This window comes from Nerophis ophidion, linkage group LG12, assembly GCF_033978795.1.
Source record: "Nerophis ophidion isolate RoL-2023_Sa linkage group LG12, RoL_Noph_v1.0, whole genome shotgun sequence".
NCBI classification, from domain to species: Eukaryota; Metazoa; Chordata; class Actinopteri; order Syngnathiformes; family Syngnathidae; genus Nerophis; species Nerophis ophidion.
Window position 1 is genome coordinate 28,567,048 of NC_084622.1, and position 21,818 is coordinate 28,588,865.

At 42.1% G+C, this 21,818-nt stretch overlaps 1 protein-coding gene across 1 annotated transcript; it reads right to left on the reverse strand.

Annotated features, from left to right (window-relative positions):
* Positions 1-8,688: 8,688 nt before the first annotated feature.
* On the reverse strand, positions 8,689-21,294 carry tmem276a (transmembrane protein 276a). The gene is made up of 4 exons (XM_061918076.1): positions 20,572-21,294; positions 20,272-20,385; positions 20,059-20,196; positions 8,689-9,421 (listed from the first exon to the last, which is right to left on the reverse strand). Exons 1-4 carry the CDS (start codon positions 20,942-20,944, stop codon positions 9,168-9,170), a joined length of 879 nt encoding a protein of 292 aa, XP_061774060.1. The 5' UTR covers positions 20,945-21,294; the 3' UTR covers positions 8,689-9,167.
* Positions 21,295-21,818: the final 524 nt, after the last annotated feature.

Here is a 21,818-nt window from a genome sequence, read left to right on the forward strand (position 1 = left end):
CTAACATGGAAGTAGCCAGGTTGTAGACAGGTAGACAGTAGCTCCTTTGAGAAAAAGGCTGTCTGTCTTTTGGCTGAATTCTTGAACTTTATACAATCAAATCGTCTTGCAATGCACCATTGCTGCGGAAGTTGGATGCAATAGGACGATCATTTCATAGTTCTTTAAACATCCTGAGCATTATGGGATGGAAGAGTCAAGCGGTACTATACCTTTGCTAAGCTAGTGCGTGAGGACAGGAACTTATCCTTGACACAAATCAAGGTCCTCATGTTGACGGCAACCTAAAAACCACGCAGCATATTTGACAGGATGGTTTATAAGATGACTGCTCAGGTTGTGAAGTGTGCCAATTAGAGGCTGACTTTGTGGAAATGTGTTAGCCTTGTCCTGGAGAAATCGGTCAAGAGTGAAAAAGCCCTTTGCAACATCTCCACATATTTAAATCAGCTGATGTCAAAAATACATCGAGTTGATGAATGAATAAGTTCTCTTAGTGACTTTTATTATGGAACAAAAACTTCACACTGCAAAAACTGAAGATTAAGATCTAAGGGTAATATTTGCTTATTTTCTGACTGATAAGATAATTATTTTCACTAAACAGATTTTATGTTAGTGTTTTACTTGTTTTAAGGGTTTTGGTCCTAAATGATCTCAGTAAGATATTACAACTTATTGCTGAGATTTTATGACTTATATTGAGTAAAACATGGTTGGAACGAGAATATCAACTGTTGCAAGGCTGTGTCATCAACACTCAAGTATAAAACTGCTTTTTCAAAGAAATATTTTCTTATTTCAAGCATGAACAAAAAAATCATGACTTTGACACAATTGTCTCATAACTATTTGTATATTTAAATATTTAAACATTTAACATTTCTAACAATTTTGAACAGAAATAGTTCATGCACATTCAGATGAATCCTTCTAAATTACAATAAAGAAAGATTTGTGCCGGGCTTTATTTATTATATATATATGTATATATATATATATATATATATATATATATATATATATATATATATATATATATATATATATATATATGTATATATTCCTCGCGCACTAACTGACTGAAAGAGCACGCACTTGGCGTGATGATGTCATCTTGTCGATGGAAAAATGATTTGCCTGAGCGGCCAGTAGACCCCGAGAGTAACAAGCGGTTGCCTTGTTGCTTTTACCATTAAGAAAAATAAAATTGTTTTTAGTATAAGTTTGCAGGTTTCAAGAAATGTAATGCCGAACGCATATAATATGTCAAGAGAATGGCACCAGCCTTTACTTAATTTGAGAATATTTTTCAACATATTGAGAAAAAAGGTCTCTTTTTTTTTCTTTCAAGAAAAGTGCACTTGTTATTGGTGAGAATATTCTTATTTTAAGGTATTTTTGGGTTCATTGAGGTTAGCTAATTTTACTTGTTTTGGAAAGTCTTAACAAGCCACACGTTCATGTTCTATTGGCAGATAATTTTTGCTTAGTTCAAGTAAAATACCCCTAATTTTTTTTTTTTTGTTCTTTTGTTCTTGTTCTTGAACACTGACTTTTTGCAGTGCACCTACCTTTTAAATGTTTGGCTCCCAGATACATTTTTATTAGATTTATTTTCTTATGATTTTCCATAGTTGTGACCCCAGGAAGCACAGACGGCAGGCGTTGTGCAAGTTCGATGGTCCTTTTATTGGGAACAGCAGGCAAATTAGAATGTGAACAACCAAAGTATAACAAGTGCCAAGTGTACAATGAACCAGTGCTGGCAAAATGAACCCTCCTAATTGAAATTGGAGACATGTATATGGAATCAGCAGTCCTACATGAAGTCGCAAACGAGGGAGAAAGGAGCGCTTAGAAGGCAAACAAACACGAAACACCGGAAAAATCCACATTAGCTTTGTCACGTTCAACGAGCAGCCAAGATGTGGATGTTCGTTTCAGATGGTGTTTTAGCAAATAGTATCACAACTTACAACCTTAATTAGTTCTGTGATGGAGCTCCACCAAGACACTTGTACCACAAATCAATGTCGCCCATTGGAAATGAATTTTAATCAATTTAATTGTTGCTGTTTCCCCCCAAAACCAAAACAGCACAATTTCAACATGTAACATGCCAATCTTTGAGATAGGATACATTGTATAAAATAACAATACAATCGAGTTCTACAAACAACTACAGTAGTTTTAGGAAGTAATGTATAATAATGTTTATATTATTTACCTTGGAGAATGGACGTTGAAAATATGTCCTTCCTACTGCTTCTCCGTCAAACACAACATCAGGAGCTTCTCCATATTTTCGCTGTTTGGGTACTACCTTAGTTTTCATCACTCACTGTCATTGTAAAGCAGCTGTGGAAGTCTAATGACATTTTGAGTAATAGTCTCCCCCTTGCCAATTTTGTGAAAAATCACCACCTTGGCAAAGTGCAGTTTTGTGGCCTTTTTAAGTCCTGAACTGAATAAATGAATGAATGTACTTATGTAATTAACATACTGTACTTGATGAGTTCATTTTGAGGTATTTTTTTAACATTCGTCTGCCAGCTGCAGTAAGTAACCACTTTGCCAAACTGCGTTTTTATGCGCAAATAAAATTGTAGCCCTGACCGCAGAGGGGTAAATGAAGTAATTAGACAGCAGACGAGACTAACAATGTGATAATGACCTGACCTGGTCGTTAATTATCCGCACTTCAACAGCAATCATAACAGTGCATATGACATGGGGACGGATATCGGCAAAAAAGCCATTATCAGACATCTCTACTTTAACCCTTTCAATAACTACTCCGTCTATTTGTAATTGTGTTTGACTTTCTCCTCTACTGTTACCAAATAGTGAATTTTGTATTGTAAAATAATACCAAAAAACTAAGCTGTCTATGTGTGTTGGCCCAGCCATGTGATGGCGACTTGTCCAGGGTGTATCCCGCATTCCGCCCGATTGTAGCTGAGATAGGCTCCCGCGCCCCCCGCGACCCCGAAGGGAATAAGCGGTAGAAAATGGATGGATAGATAAACTAGATAACAAAACATATACAAACAAGGCAAATTTGCAATTTGTAACCTATTTTTCCATTTTAATAATACAGTATATTTCAGCTTTTGGAAATGGCTATATAGATACTATATGTAATGTAGAAAGTTGCCATTTGTAATGATGATAAATTAGCAGCTCTGCCAACTTTGATAAATAGTTCTACACCACTACAATTTCCAACCACAATAACAAACATGGTTTGTTCTCGCTTATTCTCTCATTAATTTATGCCGATTTCCAGCTGCTCTATGACGGCTTTATCTTCCGATACAATTCTGGAATTAGTTTAGTCATCATAAAATAATGAAGTCTCCTGAGACCTCCAAGGCCATTATATAGTGTTCCCCCTTTAGTGCTTACGCTTTGCTTGCACTCCTGCATGGATTTACTGCCACATATTTGCACTAACAAGAACATTACTTCAAAGCAATACATACCAGTGCATATCAGATAATTTATATAGATAACGATGAGAACATGACTGCATTAATGTGGATATGGTTTCAATTTATGCTGACATTTAGTTGCAGCTGCAAATAATAATTTGTAAATCTACTGTAAGCCACACAGTTGTAAAGAGGACTGGGTTGGGCGTCGGGAGTTGAGTGAAGTCCAAATTTAGATTTAATGTCACCAGCCTCTCATAAACATTGTGGCCATGTTATTACTGCACAGTAGCCCGTTTGCACCCCACCTTTATTGTAAGAATGTCTAGAAGAGTATATATGTGTGATGCTGGCTTTTATGCTTAAAACTTTTGAGTTACTTTAAAAGAACAGAAGGCTCTCTGTCACTTTGACAGAAAAGTATTACTTCACTTTTTATAGTCTTATTTGATGGTGACCTCCACCCAGTGAGCTTGTTTATGACTCTTCTTGGGGTTTTTAATAGTAAATACAGAAGAACTACCTGCTTAACTTTTACTACATTTGGCAGAGCTGCAAATATTGGGGTAAAAGTGGAAACCATCACAGTTCTGTCCACAGCTGTGGTGCCCTCGGTTTTTATAACCGCAGCAGAGTTATGTTCTGCAGAGTTAAACAATAATAGATTTGTGACTCAATTTCCTCATTTTCAGAAGTGTTTAATTTTCGTTTTTGTTTTTGTCCTGTCCAGCTACCCAAGCAAATCATATTGTTGACGCAGATGCCCATATTTGTTGTACAGATTTACTTCAAAAAAGTTAAGTGTGGGATACTTCTCCTGTTGCCTTAGTTGTATTTCACTTTATTAAATGGATTTATTTTATTGTTTCGGGCAGCTGGACTAGAGCAGGAGGGAATAGAAAGAGAAAAAAACGGAAGACCGATGGGGAAATTGAGGAGACAATGGGGGTAAGACAGAGAGACAACAACAATAATAACAACAGACCAGCATCAGCAAATATGATAGTAAAAGTGATAGCAAAGAAGCAGTTAGCGAAGTAAATATTAACACTGAAATGACAATGAACATGTTTGCACTACAAATGGAGGAATACAAATACCAGTAGAAATAGCACTATTGATAATGAATAATAACAATAATTACCTCTACTATCAAAAATACAATTGTTTCAAATGCAACAATACATATATAGAATGATACAAAAGAGAGCAGATAAATAGAGGGGAAAAAGAAAATCAAACAGTATTAACCTTGTAGATTGTTATAGTAACAATAGGTTAAGCTTTGTCAGTTTTCCCTAGGGGAACAACGTTAATATATGTTTAATGAAACGTGATTATATGCATGACTGTATGTATGCATAGGTGCTTGTATATGTACAGTATGTGTATATGTATTTTTGTACAGTGAATGTGCGTGGATGTACAATATGTACCTTGAATGTGTATGTATGTACTGTATTTGTGTATTTATGTGAGAGCGTAGGCACCTATGTATGTGGGTAAGTACCAATGTCATATGTATATATAAATGAATGATTATACATATGTGTGTATATATGTTTGTATAATTGTGTGTATGTGAGTATGTATGGGCATTTGTATGTACAATATATTTGTCTCCCAGTGTGTGTGGAAGCCTAAGTACAGCCCCAGCCACCTAGAGAACCCAACCCAATAAATAGCAGGTGCGGTGCCAAGGGAACAAGGGACCACCGGCCCCATGCAGCCAGGCCGGCCAGCTCCATCAGACAGGAGCCACCCCAACCGTGCTGCCCGGCAGGGCCAACAGCAAGCCATAGACAGACACACCCGGCAGAGAACAAGGCACAGGAAAAGCAGGGGACAGCCAGCCCCCAAGCCAGCGAGTACCCACACACAACGCGGGCAGAAAGGCATGACGCCCCGCCCCAACAGGTCCAGAGACAAGTCGTTTCATTATGTTTATGTATTTTGCACTTCCATGCCATCAAAGCTTAGGCAGGAACAGTTTTGTTATTTTTTTATTTTTTATTTATTTATATTTGTTGATAAATTACTTTCTTTAAAAAATCCCTATCATAATTATAGAATGATTATGATTATATTATTAATATCAATATTATTGTAATTAATGATCATAATTATAATAAAAATCACAACAATTTATTGCAGTTTTCACGTTTATTGCAACAAATATATATTCTTGCGTTTCCTTGTTTTTGTATTCTCTTCCTTAGTTTATCTGTTACTTCCTGTCCAGCACTCTTATTTTTCCACTTCCTGTTTGGCTCCCTGAGTGCAGTTTCCCTCACCTGTTCCTGTTTGGCAACCCGAGCACACCTGTTCGTGGTTGCATCTTTAAATGCCAGCCAGTCATGCAGTCAGGGCTGGAAGATTGTCAATGTTACTATTGACAAATGTTACTGACTGTCTGCGTTGCATGTTACCTGTGTTGATTCCACTTGCTTTGCTGAACCCGCACAGCTTGCCCTGATGCACTTCTTGTGCTGTAATCAAATAACTCACCTGCACGCTTCTGTCAAGTCACTGCATTTCGGGGTCACAACCACTGCAGCAATATGTGTTCATGACATAATCTTCCAGCCAATGAGTGACCTTGCGGTGATGTCTGTTGGCAATGTGGAGCCAACTGTTTGGACCACATACTCCCTGGGGACATGTGCGGTTGCACTCAAGACGAATCTCGCCCCCTCTTCCTCAAGTTCAGCCGCCACCGGCTCCCCGGCTTTACGAAGCCTAAGCTCTGCTGGTGCCCGCTCTACGGCTTCCCAAAACCCAAACTGTGCCCACTCCTACACCACGGCTTCCCAAAGCCTGAGCATCACCTGTTCCCGCTCTGCAGCTTTCCAAAACCCAAGCTCCATCTAGTTTTGCTCCTCAGATTCCCAGAGCCCAGCTTCCTCCTGTGCTGGCGCCTTGCCATGCTCAAGACACCACTTCCTTTGGGTCCGGTAGAAGCTCCTATGCTACCCACCGCGGTGTCAAACCTGGAGTCCTATTGGGAGTCAGCATGGGATCTATTTTTGCCCCTTCTCCTTGCCTACCTCTGCCCTTCTGTGGCTTCTACAGTGAGGGGCACCACCGATCAATAATTCCTAAAATAAGCGTCCTCCATCCGCTTTATGAGTGAGGGGCTACTACGGGTAGCTGAGGATGCACAGATCCTTTGATCTCCAGTGGGTCTGCCGCCGACAACATTGGTACCTCCTGCGATGCCGCCGCCACCATCTTTTCCTCCTGCGAGACTGCCACCGTTAGCTCTCGCCGCTAGCTCTTCTTTCAGTGAGGCCACCCACGCCTCTTTGCCACTGCGGGCGTCATCAGTTCCGCCTTCTGTGGGTCCGTTCCCAACGTCATCTCTGGTGGGTCCGCTCCAAACGACACGGTCTCCTCCAGCGAGGCCACTGCGCCCACGCCATCTGAGACAGTGCATGCCCGACCCTCGACCTCCATGATGGCTGGTGGAGCACCGCGCCGATCACCCTCCTATTCGTCTGCAAAGATGGCAGTTCCACGGACGCCTTCTGGGCTATCAGCAGCGCGGACCCAAGACTTTGCCGTGGACCTCAACGGTTTCAGGAGCACCCATCCTACTCATGTCTGCCTCCTCGTTGGCCGCAGATTTTTCCCACCAATCCAGACACTGATTAAAAAGTGGCCTTGACCTCGCCTGACCAGGAGGCTGAGTTTCTACATGATGCAAGAGTGCCAGCAAAATGAGTGAATCAGTGAACTCAAAATATTAACTTCGGCCACGGCATTTTTCAAGTTTTATTCCATTGTTTTAAGTTGATATGGAGAATTTTACAATATTGTTAGTGACCTTTTATTTGTTAAACCTAGCATATTTTGTCTGTAATTGGAGATGGTACTCATATTTTTTTTTAAATAGCTGAAAATTTGCTTTTCACACTTGAAAGACAGCGGAAAAAGTATCCACCATCTTTTACTTTTTCCATTAAATGCATAGTCAACTTTTCATCACAATTTTGGGGGGGAAAAAGATCTTGCAAAATCAGGCCTCTCAAAAATTGTCCACAAGAACCTGAGGGCACTAATACATTTCTAAAATGTTTAATTTAATATGAAAATATGGCATATTTGTTGAATTAATTGAAAATGTTTGATTTAGGGGTTGAGGATCACAAACAACATATTTAAAACATGGATAACAAATTCATAAAATCACCAGCAAATACAATTGTTGAAAAACAAAATCTCATAACATTGCAACTTTTTTTTTTATTTCAAAGCTGCTACAAAATCAGACATTTTAGGCCACAACAATCACAAAAAAAGCCTGTGAAATCCCTAAGGCCGGGGGGGACTGATTAGGGAGAATTATGTTATTTCAGAGGGCAATACAAAGTCACACTCCCTGGACACTTCATTAGTTACACAATCAAGCAAATGTAGTCCAGCTATAATAACAAATATTTCATTGACCTTGTCAATCAAAACAGAGCAGTTGTTGTTTTTTAAAGACAGAATGTTTGATACATTTAATAGTGTGTGTGTGTGTGTGTGTGTGTTTTCTTGTATTTCTACCCATTTTGCGACATCAACAAGGAAAAGTACCTTCCATATGAGGACCGGTGAACAACCGAGGACATACAGGAAATCATGGTCCCAATACGGAAAACCATTGCATCTAATAGAGAATGTCTCATTTGCACCCCTGGTGGTGAAATCTATTAAAATGAGGGTGGTCCCAAAAAGAAGGCATTTTTCAAATTGACTGTGTGTCGCTTTTAAAAGTGTTCCCCCTCTGGTTAACATATGAAATAACAAGTGTGTGCAACAATTTGAAATGTGCCCCATTTGGCCAAAATTAATAAAAATAATAAATAAATATGTATCCAGAGACATACTGTAATAACTAAAGTAAATAATGAAGATTAAAACCAATTATCCATCCATCCATTTCCTACCGCTTGTCCCTTTGGGGGTCTCTGGAGCCTATCTCAGCTGGATTCATGCGGTAGGCGGGATGCACCCTGGACAGGTCGCCACCTCATCGCAGAAAAAACAATTACAAACAAAAAATTAACTAAAAGCTTACCTTTTTTATATTTGCATATTTTGTATATATTATTAATGTTGTAAATAGAAATCTATATATATCTATAAAGGGTGGTCCTAAATAAGTAGGCTTTTTTGTAGGTTTCAAAAAGGTAACAAATAATAGAGTTTGTGTGTGTGCGTGCGTGCGCATGTGCGTGTGTGTCAGTATGCAATGGACGGAGAACATTTTGCATGGCTGTTTTATTTCTTCAAAAATAGGGGTTGACGACAAACAAACATTTAATTCGGAAACAGTTTGGACGTGACTTTCCACATTTTCTCTTCAATCAACACAAATGCACCTGCATAATTTTTTTCAAAAAGCACACACTGAGTAACGGTAGACAGTTGCCCTTTTAAAATGTGACAGTACACATCCACATGTTTTTTTTTTTTTATGTATAATACAGGTTTCAAAGTGGTGGCGTTAATCCATTCTATATTCAGATGGTAGAGGAGGAATGTGTTTACAAATGTCTTGGAATTGTGTCCTCTGAGAGAGCAAGCAATAACAGTTCAATGGTGGAGAAGGTGTGGCATTAAAGCACCAGTCAAATAACAACGTTCCCCTTCTTCAAGTTCTTGTGCTTTCTTCGTGGCCTGCAGCAGAACTGTGCTCATTGCAGGCCACTGACATTGTCTGTGGGGTTAGTGTTCGGCCCGTCACACGCAGCCATTCTCCTGCCGGGGCTTGTGGGCCACAGGGGTGTGCGGCGGCGGCGGATAGAGGGAGGGAGCCAGGGTGCACAGGAACCCGGCCAGCAGCGTCAGTCCCAGTCCTCCCCACGCGCAAAACATGGACCAGCCATAGCCATGGCTGATGTCTTCTGGTATCCCAAACATGTAGCGAGGGTAGCGTGACAGTTCAAAGTTGATTCCTGCCACACACGTGCAGAGAGAGATGATGCAGCAGGTGCCTGCAGGGTTGAAACAAAACACGTCAACACTTGGCGTAAATGTTGCAAATGTACTTTTTAGATGAAAAGTGTCAAATCGAATTAAATGCTCCAATTAATGCAGGGGTGACAAAGTCATTTTAGTTAATGGAGGAAAATCTGTGCACACGCAGGCCGGACTATTAAAATCATGTCATTAAAACTGAAAAAATTAAGACAATTTCGGATTGTTTGCTTTGTCCTACATTGGCCAAAAAACAGAACAAACACATTCAAAAAATATTACAATAACAATATAGAAAAAAATACCGGCAGCGGTAAAGTTTAAATCCCTGAAGGAAAGAAGAAAGCGAATGAATGTTTATAACTGAATACATTTACTTATGCATAAAAATGTGTTTTCTTTGCTATTTATTTTTTTTAATGAATTAAGTAACATGTATGACAACCTTTGTCCAAAACACAATATAGAAGGTGGGATATAACAGGATAATGCATACATTTATCATTTGTTTTCAGGTGTGTGGGGGGGGGGGGGGGGGGGGTGTTTGCTGGAGCCTATCTCAGCTGCATTATGGCGGTAGGCGAGGTACACCCTGGACAAGTCACCACATCATCGCAGGGCCAACACAGAGAGACAGACAACATTCACACTCAGATTCACACACTAGAGCCAACATAATGTTGCCAATCAACCTATCCCCAGGTGCATGTCTTTGGAGGTGGGAGGAAGTCGGAGTACCCGGAGGGAACCCACACAGTCACTGGGGGAGCATGCAAACTCCACACAGCAGTGCAAGATTGAATCCCTGGGACCTCATTTTGAAAATTCCTAGTGCCAACACTGATGGAGTATTGGTGCGTGCAAAAAAACAGCAGCAGGCAGCTGTGGCCTGCGGGCCGGTTCAAATTCTAATCAAATATCATCCCGTGGGCCATAGATGATTCATTTGCGGGACGGATCCGGCCTGCAGGCATTGACTTTGACACCCCTGAATTAAAGCCTCTATTCAAATAAACAATCCAAATTAAAGCAAATTACAGGTTCTTTAATTAGCGCCAGTCAAAATACATTGAAGGTAGTAACACGTATGGCTGTGGGCACGGAGTACAATGCTTTGCAAATCTTTTTCAACCCATATTCAGTTGAATATGCTACAAAGACAACATATTTGATGTTCAACTGATTAAAAAAAAAAAATTGGCAAATAATCATTAACTTTAGAATTTGATGACAGCAACACGTGACAAAGAAGTTGGGAAAGGTGGCAATAAATACTGATAAAGTTGAGGAAGGCTCATCAAACGCTTATTTGGAACATCCCACAGGTGTGCAGGCTAATTGGGAACAGGTGGGTGCCATGATTGGGTATAAAAACAGCTTCCCAAAAAATGCTCAGTATTTCAAAAGAAAGGATGGGGAGAGGTACACTCCTTTGTCCACAACTGCATGAGCAAATAGTCAAACAGTTTAAGAACAACGTTTCTAAAAGTACAATTGCAAGAAATTTAAGGATTTCAACATCTATGGTCCATAATATCATCAAAAGGTTCAGAGAATCTGGAGAAATCACTCCATGTAAGCGGCCTGGCCGGAAACCAACATTGAATGACTGTGACCTTCGATCCCTCATATGGCACTGTATCAAAAACCGACATCAATCTCTAAAGGATATCACCACATGGGCTCAGGAACACTTCAGTAAACCACTGTCACTAAATACAGTTTGTCGCTACATCTGTAAGTACAAGTTAAAGCTCTACTATGCAAAGTGAAAGCCATTTATCAACAACATTCAGAAACGTCGCCGGCTTCTCTGGGCCCGAGATCATCTAAGATGGACTGATGCAAAGTGGAAAAGTGTTTTGTGGTCTGACGAGTCCACATTTCAAATAGTTTTTGTGAAACTGTGGACATTTGTGTCCTCGGGAACAAAGAGGAAAGAACCATCCGGATTGTTATAGGCGCAAAGTTCAAAAGCCAGCATCTGTGATTGTATGGGGGTGTATTTGTGCCCAAGGCATGGGTAACTTACACATCTGTGATGGCACCATTAATGCTGAAAGGTACATACAGGTTTTGGAGCAACATATACTGCCATTCAAGCAACGTTATCATGGACGCCCCTGCTTATTTCAGCAAGACAATGCCATACCACGTGTTACAACAGCGTGGTTTCATAGTAGAAGAGTGCGGGTACTAGACTGGCCTGCCTGCAGTCAAGACCTGTCTCCCATTGAAAATTTTGAAGCCTAAAATACGACAACAGAAACCCCAGACTGTTGAACAACTTAAGCTGTAAGAATGGGAAAGAATTCCACCTGAAAAGCTTCAAAAATGTGTCTCCTCAGTTCCCAAACGTTTGAGTGTTGTTAAAAGAAAAGGTGATGTAACCAAGTGGTGAACATGCCCTTTCCCAACTACTTTGGCATGTGTTGCAGCCATGAAATTCTAAGTTAATTATTATTTTCCCCAAAAAATTAAGTTTATGAGTTTGAACATCATATACCTTGTCTTTGTAGTGCATTCAATTGAATATGGGTTGAAAAGGATTTGCAAATCATTGTATTCTGTTTATATTTACATCTAACACAATTTCCCAACTCATATGGAAATGTGGTTTGTACATTATTAATAACTTGAAAACTTAACAACTGTTTATCAGTTCATACTCTCATCGACTTAGATTGATCGAATCTAGTCTTTTAGGCACAACTAGTCTAAGACTTTCATTGGTACTTTAACTTTAACTTAACTAGATCTGACCAATCTACGTCGATAAGCATGAACTGATGAAGCCTACTTGAGATGCTGCGTCTTCTAGACCAGTGGTTCTCAAATGAGGGTAGCGTACCCCTGGGGGTACTTGAAGGTATGCCAAGGGGTACCTGAGATTTTAAAAACATATTCTAATAATAGTAACAATTCAAAAATCCTTTATAAACATATTTATTGAATGTACTTCAACAAAATATGAATGTAAGTTCGTAAACTGTGAAAAAAAATGCAACAATGCAATATTCAGTGTTGACAGATAGATTTTTTGTGGACATGTTCCATAAATATTGATGTTAAATATTTCTTATTTTGTGAAGAAATGTTTGGAATGAAGTTCTTGATTCCAGATGGATCTCTATTACAAGCCCCAAAGTTTAAGTTGATGATTACTTCTATGTGCAGAGATCTTTATTTATAATTGAATCACTTGTTTATTTTTCAACAAGTTTTTAGTTTTTTTTATAACTTTTTTTCCAAATAGTTCAAGAAAGACCACTACAAATGATCAATATTTTGCACTGTTATACAATTTAATAAATCAGAAACTGATGACATAGTGCTGTATTTTACTTCTTTATCTCTTTTTTTTCAACCGAAAATGCTTTGCTCTCATTAGGGGGTACTTGAATTAAAAAAATGTTGAGGGGGGGTACGTCACTGAAAAAAGTTTGAGAACCACTGTTCTAGACAAACCGAACAGTCCAGTTGTGATCGATTGAATGCCCTGAGAATACAATGACCTGGATGAATGAGAACATCCATAGACTTACATTTGTTTGTATTTGCTTACAATTAATAATTATGCCTCAAACTAGAGGCTGTTTTTCAGAGACAACATGGGGGTCGCCATATCAAATTATAAAGCCCCTTTTGGGGACTTTTAAGAATCAAAAATGTGAATCTCATAAATTTTTTTTAACTGAACTCACAGGCCACCAATTGAATAACCCAAAAGTTGAAAAAGAGAGGACCTCAAATGGAACATCAAAGGAACACTACTAGCACCCTGTAAAAATGTTTGTTTTTTTTAAATCTGCACAATGGGTGCCAGGAATTCACAGCAAAAAATACAGTTTCGATGTATTTACATGTGTATATACATATGTGTATATACATTGCGGTATGTTGATGGTAAATTTGTTAATTTTACAGTTTATAACTGTTTTTGCTTACGGTAAATTATTTTGGAAAAAAAAAGAAATATTGTTAACCTGTTTACAAAAAAACCTATAGAATTTAAGGTCAAATATTGGCAGCTGTGGTTGCCAGGAATTCACCGTAAAACAAATTAGGGCCACTTTTAGTGTTGCCAATCAGGCTACCCCTAGGTGCATGTCTTTGGAGGTGGGAGTCAGCAGGGGTACCCAGGCAGTCATGGGGAAAAGATCCAAACTTTACACAGAAAGACCCCTAACCCAGGAATCGAACCCAGGACCTCCACACTGTGAGGCACAAGCGTTAACTACTGCCCCACTGTACAGCCTGCTCACCAATACTAGTATCTGTTTCGTTATACATGGGGATTTTAACTTGAAAGTATTTGTATTTGTAGGGAAGGCGTGGCGCAGTGGAAGAGTGGCCGTGCGCAACCCGAGGGTCCCTGGTTCAATCCCCACCTAGTACCAACCTCGTCACGTCCATTGTGTCCTGAGCAAGACACTTCACCCTTGCTCCTGATGGGTGCTGGTTAGCGCCTTGCATGGCAGCTTCCCCCATCAGTGTGTGAATGTGTGTGTGAATGGGTAAATGTGGAAGTAGTGTCAAAGTGCTTTGAGTACCTTGAAGGTAGAAAAGCGCTATACAAGTACAACCCATTTATCATTTATTTGTACAACCTTTCACTGGACAACTCACAACATGGCCTTTCTCAACATGTTCCTTCAAGTGACCAATTACAAAGCCTTTAATTATTTGTATCTGTTATCAGTTCCAGTACACTTAAACACACGGCGTGGTTCATTTCGATGCAGTTTGCTATGAAGCACATAGACAATGTCTGAAACAACTTGCCACAAAAATACAAGAAAACATGTGGTTGGCCAAAAGTTGACTACGTGCTTTAACTTTAACACAAACCCCTAAAACAATTAAGTTATCCTGTAAATTTAAATGTAGAATCTGCAAAATCTTTAATTCAGGCTTCACCTCGGGATCCCCGGGAGGAGCTGTACGAAGTGGCTGGGGAGAGGGAAGTCTGAGCTTCTCTGCTTATGCTGCTGCCCCCACGACCCGACCTCAGATAAGCGGAGGAAAATGTGGATGGATGGATGGATTTTCTACCAGTTGTTCTTAATAATTTTGACAAAATAATAGAATGGAAAATGACACAATATATTACTGCATACATCAGCAGCTAAATTAGGAGCCTTTGTTTGCTTACTTACTAATAAAAGGCAAGTTGTCTTGTATGTCCACTACTTTATTTAAAGACAAAATTGCAATGAGAAACATATGTTTAATGTACCGTAAGATTTTTTATTAAAATAAAGCCAATAATGCAATTTTTTGTGGTCCTCTTTATTTAGAAAAGTAGAGAAAAGTATCGAAATAATTTTGGTACCGGTGCCGGTACCAAGATATTGGTATCAGGACAACACTAGTTTGCTCTAAAAGATAATTATTGAACAATGTACTTTCCTGTTTAGTACAATACATGCATCAAATTAAATTCAGGTTTTATTTAAGAAAGTTTAAAAATCGCTTCACAGGGCACAAAAAAACAGTGTGGGGAAATATGTAATGGCCTGTGAAATAAAATTCTGCTTCGGGACCCAGTTCACCTTGTGACGGCCCTGAAATAAGGAATAGATCTGAAGTTGATGTAGTCTCCAGAGATTTAAGCGTTAAATATAAAATGTATGTATGCCCTGGCACACCATTATCATCATTTCATGTCCAAACACTTTTTACACTTTTATACTGAAATAAATACATTTACAACTTATTAAATAACAACATAGAAAAAACTACCAGCAGATGTAAAGTTTAGATCCATGAAGGAAAGAAGAAAGTGAATGAATGTTTACAACTGAATACATTTACATATGCATACAAATGTGTCTTTTTTTCTTTTTACTTTTAATGAATTAAGTAACGTTGATGACAACCTTTTTCCAAAACACAATAGAGAATGTAAGATATAACAGGATAAATCATACGTTTATCAATTGTTTTCAAAACGCTTACAAATAAGTGGGACCCCAAAAATTTACTGTGGGACCCCATTTTTATGCCTTGATGGGGTCCCATGGACCCCATTTTGAAAATACGTAGCGCCAACACTGCTGTCAACAGAGGAGGAAAAAATGTTTTATTTAAATAAATATATTATTTTTAAAGCAGGTTCAAGTATAATAGGCACATTTTCACCTAGTCCCGGCCTTGGCACGCATATACGTCCTCTTTTTGGCATTTCAAAATATGGTCAGCCTACAATAAGCTTGTTTATACAGTGGGGCAAAAAAGTATTTAGTCAGCCACCGATTGTGCAAGTTCTTCCACTTAAAATGGTGACAGAGGTCTGTAATTTTCATCATAGGTACACTTCAACTGTGAGAGACAGAATGTGAAAAAAAATCCAGGAATTCACATTGTAGGAATTTTAAAGAATGTATTTGTAAATTATGGTGGAAAATAAGTATTTGGTCAACCATTCAAAGCTCTCACTGATGGAAAGAGGTTTTGGCTCAAAATCTCACGATACATGGCCCCATTCATTCTTTCCTTAACACGGATCAATCGTCCTGTCCCCTTAGCAGAAAAACAGCCCCAAAGCATGATGTTTCCACCCCCATGCTTCACAGTAGGTATGGTGTTCTTGGGATGCAACTCAGTATTCTTCTTCCTCCAAACACGACGAGTTGAGTTTATAGGGACGGCGTGGCGCAGTGGGAGAGTGGCAGTGCGTAACCCGAGGGTCCCTGGTTCAATCCCCACCTAGTACCAACTTCGTGATGTCCGTTGTGTCCTGAGCAAGACACTTCACCCTTGTTCCTGATGGGTGCTGGTTAGAGTTTTGCATGGCAGCTCCCTCCATCAGTGTGTGAATGTTTGTGTGAATGGGTAAAAAAAAGTAGTGTCAATGCGCTTTGAGTACCTTGAAGGTTGAAAAGCGCTATACAAGTACAACCCATTTATCATTTATACCAAAATGGATACATGGAGGATACAGCAGAGGATTGGGAGAATGTCATGTGGTCAGATGAAACTAAAATAGAACTTTTTGGTATAAACTCAACTCGTCGTGTTTGGAGGAAGAAGAATAATAAGTTGCATCCCAAGAACACCATAACTACTGTGAAGCATGGGGGTGGAAACATCATGCTTTGGGGCTGTTTTTCTGCTAAGGGGACAGGACGATTGATCCGTGTTAAGGAAAGAATGAATGGGGCCATGTATTGTGAGATTTTGAGCCAAAACCTCCTTCCATCAGTGAGAGCTTTGAATGGTTGACCAAATACTTATTTTCCACCATAATTTACAAATAATCCATCCATCCATCCATCATCTTCCGCTTATCCGAGGTCGGGTCGCGGGGGCAACAGCCTAAGCAGGGAAACCTAGACTTTCCTCTCCCCAGCCACTTCGTCTAGCTCTTCCCGGGGGATCCCGAGGCGTTCCCAGGCCAGCCGGGAGACATAGTCTTCCCAACGTGTCCTGGGTCTTCCCCGTGGCCTCCTACCGGTTGGACGTGCCCTAAACACCTCCCTAGGGAGGCGTTCGGGTGGCATCCTGACCAGATGCCCGAACCACCTCATCTGGCTCCTCTCGATGTGGAGGAGCAGCGGCTTTACTTTGAGTCCCTCCCGGATGGCAGAGCTTCTCACACTATCTCTAAGGGAGAGCCCCGCCACACGGCGGAGGAAACTCATTTCGGCCGCTTGTACCCGTGATCTTATCCTTTCGGTCATGACCCAAAGCTCATGACCATAGGTGAGGATGGGAACGTAGATCGACCGGTAAATTGAGAGCTTTGCCTTCCGGATCAGCTCCTTCTTCACCACAACGGATCGGTACAACGTCCGCATTACTGAAGACGCCGCACCGATCCGCCTGTCGATCTCACGATCCACTCTTCCCTCACTCGTGAACAAGACTCCTAGGTACTTGAACTCCTCCACTTGGGGCAGGGTCTCCTCCCCAACCCGGAGATGGCACTCCAACCCTCACTGGAAACGTGTCCGACTTACTGCCAGCAATGCGGACCAAGCTCTGGCACTGATCATACAGGGAACGGACCGCCACAATAAGACATTCCGATACCCCATACTCTCTGAGCACTCCCCACAGGACTTCCCGAGGGACACGGTCGAATGCCTTCTCCAAGTCCACAAAGCACATGTAGACTGGTTGGGCAAACTCCCATGCACCCTCAAGAACCCTGCCGAGAGTATAGAGCTGGTCCACAGTTCCACGACCAGGACGAAAACCACACTGTTCCTCCTGAATCCGAGGTTCGACTATCCGACGTAGCCTCCTCTCCAGTACACCTGAATAAACCTTACCGGGAAGGCTGAGGAGTGTGATCCCACGATAGTTGGAACACACCCTCCGGTCCCCCTTCTTAAAGAGAGGAACCACCACCCCGGTCTGCCAATCCAGAGGTACCGCCCCCGATGTCCACGCGATGCTGCAAAGTCTTGTCAACCAAGACAGCCCCACAGCATCCAGAGCCTTAAGGAACTCCGGGCGCATCTCGTCCACCCCTGGGGCCTTGCCACCGAGGAGCTTTTTAACTACCTCAGCAGCCTCAGCCCCAGAAATAGGAGAGTCCACCACAGATTCCCCAGGCACTGCTTCCTCATAGGAAGACGTGTTGGTGGGATTGAGGAGGTCTTCGAAGTATTCCTTCCACCTATCCACAACATCCGCAGTCGAGGTCAGCAGAACACCATCCGCACCATACACGGTGTTGATAGTGCACTGCTTCCCCTTCCTGAGGCAGCGGACGGTGGTCCAGAATCGCTTCGAAGCCGTCCGGAAGTCGTTTTCCATGGCTTCCCCGAACTCTTCCCATGTCCGAGTTTTTGCCTCCGCGACCGCTGAAGCTGCACACCGCTTGGCCTGACGGTACCTGTCCACTGCCTCCGGAGTCCTATGAGCCAAAAGGACCCGATAGGACTCCTTCTTCAGCTTGACGGCATCCCTCACCGCTGGTGTCCACCAAGGGGTTTTAGGATTGCCGCCCCGATAGGCATCAACTACCTTGCGGCCACAGCTCCGATCTGCCGCCTCGACAATAGAGGTGCGGAACATGGTCCACTCGGACTCAATGTCCAGCACCTCCCTCGTGACATGTTCAAAGTTCTTCCGGAGGTGGGAATTGAAACTTTGTCTGACAGGAGACGTTCCCAGCAGACCCTCACAATGCGTTTGGGCCTGCCAGGTCTGTCCGGCATCCTCCCCCACCATCGCAGCCAACTCACCACCAGGTGGTGATCGGTAGAAAGCTCCGCCCCTCTCTTCACCCGAGTGTCCAAAACATGAGGCCGCAAATCCGATGACACAACTACAAAGTCGATCATGGAACTGCGGCCTAGGGTGTCCTGGTGCCAAGTGCACATATGGACACCCTTATGCTTGAACATGGTGTTTGTTATCGACAAACTGTGACGAGCACAAAAGTCCAATAACAAAACACCACTCGGGTTCAGATCCGGGCGGCCATTCTTCCCAATCACGCCTCTCCAGGTTTCACTGTCGCTGCCAACGTGAGCGTTGAAGTCTCCCAGTAGGACAAGGGAATCACCCGGGGGAGCACTTTCCAGTACTCCCTCGAGTGTTCCCAAAAAGGGTGGGTACTCTGAACTGCTGTTTGGTGCATAAGCACAAACAACAGTCAGGACCCGACCCCCTACCCGAAGGCGGAGGGAGGCTACCCTTTCGTCCACCGGGTTGAACTCCAACGTACAGGCTTTGAGCCGGGGGGAAACAAAAATTGCCACCCCAGCCCGTCGCCTCTCACTGCCGGCAACGCCAGAGTGGAAGAGGGTCCAATCCCTCTCGAGAGAAGTGGTTCCAGAGCCCTTGCTGTGCGTCGAAGTGAGTCCGACTATATCCAGCCGGAATTTCTCGACTTCGCGCACTAGCTCAGGCTCTTCCCCCCCCCAGTGACGTGACGTTCCACGTCCCAAGAGTTAGCTTCTGTAGCCGAGGATCGGACCGCCAAGTGCCCTGCCTTCGGCTGTCGCCCAGCTCACAATGCACCCGACCTCTATGGCCCCTGCTATGGGTGGTGAGCCCACTGGAGGGGTGACCCACGTTGCCTCTTCGGGCTGTGCCCGGCCGGGCCCCATGGGAACAGGCCCGGCCAACAGGCGCTCGCCATCAAATAAATTCTTTAAAATTCCTACAATGTGAATTCCTGGATTTTTTTTCACATTCTGTCTCTCACAGTTGAAGTGTACCTATGATGAAAATTACAGACCTCTGTCATCATTTTAAGTGGGAGAACTTGCACAATCGGTGGCTGATTAAATACTTTTTTGCCCCACTGTATAGATGTACAATAAAACTACTCATAGGAAGTTGCAATTTGTTATAACTTTGTGACACGATACAAAGCACAGTAATGAACATATAAATGTGACAGATTGTAGCCAAAGGCTGATTTCCAGGTTGATGGTAACCTGCTGGGGATCGCATTGCAAAGAAATAAGCCCAGGGCTCCCACTAATTCAGCGTTATGGTGAGTTGTATTTTTCATGCACTTTTTTTGCTGTATTTATCTGGCACTTGTGGAAAGTCGGTCCTTGAAAATAATGCCTACATTAAACCAATCCCTGGTGCAAAAAAAGGTTGGGGCCCCTGGTATCGGTGGTCGCGCCGTTGAAGAATGGCGTTATCGCCCCCGAGTGGTCATCCGGATTATTGCGCTTACCTCCCATGAGGAAGAGCAGTCCAGCAACGTACTGCATGAGGTCATGTGCCTTCCAACACCCCAGCACGCCGACCATCCACCCGAACAGGATGATGGATATTGCCATGCCAATGAAACTGACGGTCATCCTCTGTAGGTCTGCGAAAAGACATGAATCCTCATTACTGTTTTTTCTATTTGCCAGAAAACAAAAGCGTGGGCAAAAAAACTCACGGAGAGCGTGCCACTCATCCTGCCTTATGGTCTTGGTCAGGTTGATTGGCAGGTTCCTGGGCAACGCCGATGAAGAGTAGTAGTATTTTATTGGTGTGCAACGTGCAATCAATCCTGCGGGTGCAAACAACATCAACACAAAAATAAAACCCTCCATCGTCACGCAGCCATCCTTCCACCCACACTATGCATAATGCAGACGCGTACGCTGTATTGTGGATTTAGAATAATAATAAATAATAATAATAATAATAATAATGCGTGGGCCTGAAATGTATCACATATTTTTCAAGTGCAAACCTTTAAAGATTAAATCCTCCGTCTCCAAATCGAAGCCCGCACGGTGACACTTCCTCCACAGCCCGGTCACCGTGGAGTTGAAATGCCGACTGCACAGCGACTCCATGGCCGAGGCTGGAGGCGAGAGGTGCCGCCGAGCCCGCAGCCTCCCCTCGGCGCGCCACTTAGGCAGCATCCGGAGCGGGAGGTTGTTGTTGGAGATGTAGATGTAGCCCGGGTCGGTCCTCTTGTTGGAATAATTCTTGCAGCGCTCTCGGTGCCTCCTGGCGTCCGTCTCGTACCAGTTGTCGGTGCCGATGGCCACCGCGATCAGGCCCAGGGCGCAAAAGGCCAAGACGAGACCCGCCGCGGTTAAAGTCCTCATTGCAGCCATGTTCCTTCCATGCGTCTGCCGGCTTGATAAATCCACGGGACGGCCGGATGATGCTCCTGTCAGGCGGCGACCATTCAATACATTCGAATGTAAAAGTCACCGGGTCCCGTTCAAGAGATCATTCTTCTTCTTTTTACTCGTCTTATTCTTTTTTTTTTTTAGCAGGAAATGCTGATCCAAAGGATGGAGACGGTGGCTGCGTTGTTTTGATTGTCTCTTTTCGCCACACAGCTGCGTCTAGCCCTGATACTTTGTTGGTGCCTGTGACACGTATGTCCACTAGATGGCGGCAGAGTGGGGAGTGCGCTCCAAAACAGTGGACCAATCTTGCAGCACCATAATACAGCTCTGAAATATAATGTGATTCAAATCCCTCCAAGGTTGTCTTCACGGCCCATCCATCCATTTCCTACCGCTTGTCCCTTTTGGGTGGGCTGAAAACGCCACCTTGGAGGCGTCCACACTGGAGATTAGATACAATTAACGCCATCTAAAAGAAAATATAAAAATACATAAGTAAAAAAATATATAGATATTACATTAATACGTTAATTACAAAAAAACATTACATTTCAGTTCAGTTCAGTTTCACTTTATTTCAAACATTCATACGATTAATTGTTTTACTTAAAAAAACATTAATAAATCAACATGAAGAACACAATATACACTTACAATTAGTGCACCAACTCAAAAACACTCCCTCCACCATTTACACTCATTCACACAAAAGGGTTGTTTCCCTCTGTTATTAATATTCTGGTTCCTACAATATATATATATATATATATATATATATATATATATATATATATATATATATACACACAATATACATACCAAAAAGTTTTATGTTGGTTTCATCCGACCACAT